We start from the raw sequence: 2388 nt of genomic DNA on the forward strand, positions 1-2388 counted from the left end.
TTCCTGTGTTTTGTAACCCTGTAGAATACATAGAACATGCTATCTCAATCCAATTTTTTCCTATTCCTATGTTAAAAAAAATCCCGCAATCCAAAGAAGCCCTCAGTTGCCACTGTAAAGGACCAAACGATCTTATCTTATCACCAGTGAAGAGAAAAACTGTAGGTTTAATTCCTACAATCCAAAGAAGCCCTCAATGGCCACTGTAAATGAGCAAACGATCTTATCTTATCACCTGCGAAGAGAAAAACTGTAGGTTTGATATCAATGGAGTAGTTCCCAGTATGGGACAAAACCAAAGTAGAACGCTGAATCAAGCTCTGCATTTACTGAAATGGTATTTGTGATACGTTAGCGAAATAAAGCAAGAAACTGGTATGATAGAACACATGTTGTGCACCTATGCACCTAAAAGGCTGCTAAAATAAACATTCTACATTACAGTCAAGTCCCAGTAATTAAGGGGAGCCAGTCAAATAGTGTTTATCTTGCAGGATATCCATTACAATGGTTGATAAGAGGTGCTAGGGCTGTGCAAGCAATGATATGTTTGGACATACTTAATAGTCTAGACTGAAAAAAATATTAATCAACTACTTTGAGCTGCAATATGAAAATCATTCATTCTGAAGAATGAAAATCAACACAAACAATGAAGAGTTCATTGAATTCCACAGAAAGGCAATATGGCAGCAAAACTAAGACCAGATGGTTGACACCTCTATATGAATGACTGGGCTCCCCCCAAAATGCACAACAGTTCAATTTTCAGTCGTACACATCAAGGGCTGTCCCAAACCTTGATAGATGTCCCATACAGCTCAAAGGGAAAGACCGAGCATTCAACAGAACTACCATGATATAGCAACGAGAGTCATTTAACTGGGAACAATAGCTATACTATGGCAACCACAAGCAAATATTCAGATCAGAGAGCATATATTCAACAGAAACATTTCCTTTTTTTCAACCATAACATTGTCTTATTTGACTATCCATTACTCATTCGATGAGCAGAGCTGCTGGTGGTCTGTTCTCCCCACCATCAGAAATAAGACCATACAATACACCGGCATAATTCTCGGTCGATCCTCTGAAATATGCCTCCTTCAGCTTTTGGAAGCACTGCAAGGTCAGCAGCGAGTCGGACCCAGCCTGGTGGCAGATCCCCACACGTTGGACACCAAGTAGCTCACCAAGCTTGCTCAAGCCACCATGGAGGCTGCCGCAGTACTTCATGAGATGCTTGATGTCGTACAGCACAGGGAAGTAGATTCTGATGAGGTCAAAGAATCCAGGCATGGTGTCGGGTAGGTTCCGCCCGGTTAGCAGCTTGAGCAGGTACCCGAAGTCGTACCCGCTGTGGAATGTGACCCACTGGAGCTCAGCGTTGAGCAGGACGCCCGACGACATGAGCAGCTCGGCGAAGTGGCCTGTGTCAGCACCCTCGGTGGTGAAGCGGTCGAAGTCGATCCCGCTGTTGCGTAGCAGGTCGATGGAGTCAGCGTTGGCGGGGTCTGAGCGCGGATCGAAGCCCCGAAAGTTGAACTGCCAGGCGCAGGGGCGCCCCCCCGTGCCCCTGGCCGGGAGTGCGCCGTTCTCGTCGGAGAGGGTGAGACCAAGCTGGATGAGGCTCAGCATGTCGACGTTGGCCTTGAGGGTGGCGTAGTTGTACTCGTCATTGGAGCGAAAGCTCCCGAGCGGGCGGCACACGATGCCCGGGAACTCGGTGTCCATGGCGATGTACGGGTAATCGTCGACGACGTCACGGATCACGGCGAACTCCGCCTCGAGGTTGTTCGCCCATACCTCGCGGATCTCTACGCCCTCCTCGTCGGCGGGCTTACCATCATCGTCGGAGGAGGCGGGGGGTGGTGGGGCAGACATCGGAGCCGGTGCATCCAAAGATTAGGAGAGAGATCTTGTTGGGGGAGGAGGAGCGAAGCGGACTCTAGGGTTAGGGTTTGCGAGACAAACCGGCGGATCGGCGTGGTGAGGAAAGTAATAAGATGAGGAAGGGGAGGCAGAAGCAGGGGCCCACAGGTCAGCGCAGGCGGCGAGTGGAGCGAGAGGCTATGGGAGGAGAGGTGCGTGGACGATAAAGAGGTGGTGGGTGGGGAAGAAAGGAGAGGAAAGTGGAGGCGTAGTCACACCACGTGAGTTTTTTCTTATTTGTCAGTGTTTCATTTCATTTTATTTGTTGAAATTAAACTTTCATTGAAATTCACGCTGCAAGTGGGAACGGGCCGTCCGCGGCGCCGCTTAATCAAGCCCGCATAATGTCATTCGTGGACGTCCACGGTTGAGAAAGAAAATATGTGAGACTTGTGAAACATCCCGCCAGGCTCGCATCTTACCCACATAACCCAAATATCCTTCCTCGATACA

The 2388-nt window shown here is 49.0% G+C and overlaps 1 protein-coding gene across 1 annotated transcript; it reads right to left on the reverse strand.

The window, feature by feature from the left end:
* Positions 1–922: 922 nt before the first annotated feature.
* LOC123147160 (probable CCR4-associated factor 1 homolog 7) lies at positions 923–2090 on the reverse strand. The gene has a single exon (XM_044566394.1). The coding sequence runs from the start codon at positions 1885–1887 to the stop codon at positions 1003–1005; it is 885 nt and encodes a 294-aa protein (XP_044422329.1). The 5' UTR covers positions 1888–2090; the 3' UTR covers positions 923–1002.
* Positions 2091–2388: the final 298 nt, after the last annotated feature.

The sequence above is a fragment of the Triticum aestivum genome, chromosome 7A (assembly GCF_018294505.1).
Source record: "Triticum aestivum cultivar Chinese Spring chromosome 7A, IWGSC CS RefSeq v2.1, whole genome shotgun sequence".
NCBI classification, from domain to species: Eukaryota; Viridiplantae; Streptophyta; class Magnoliopsida; order Poales; family Poaceae; genus Triticum; species Triticum aestivum.

Bases quoted from the DNA above. Each gene is read 5' to 3' on its own strand.
- LOC123147160 (XM_044566394.1), bottom strand. From the start codon at position 1,887: ATGTCTGCCCCACCACCCCCCGCCTCCTCCGACGATGATGGTAAGCCC.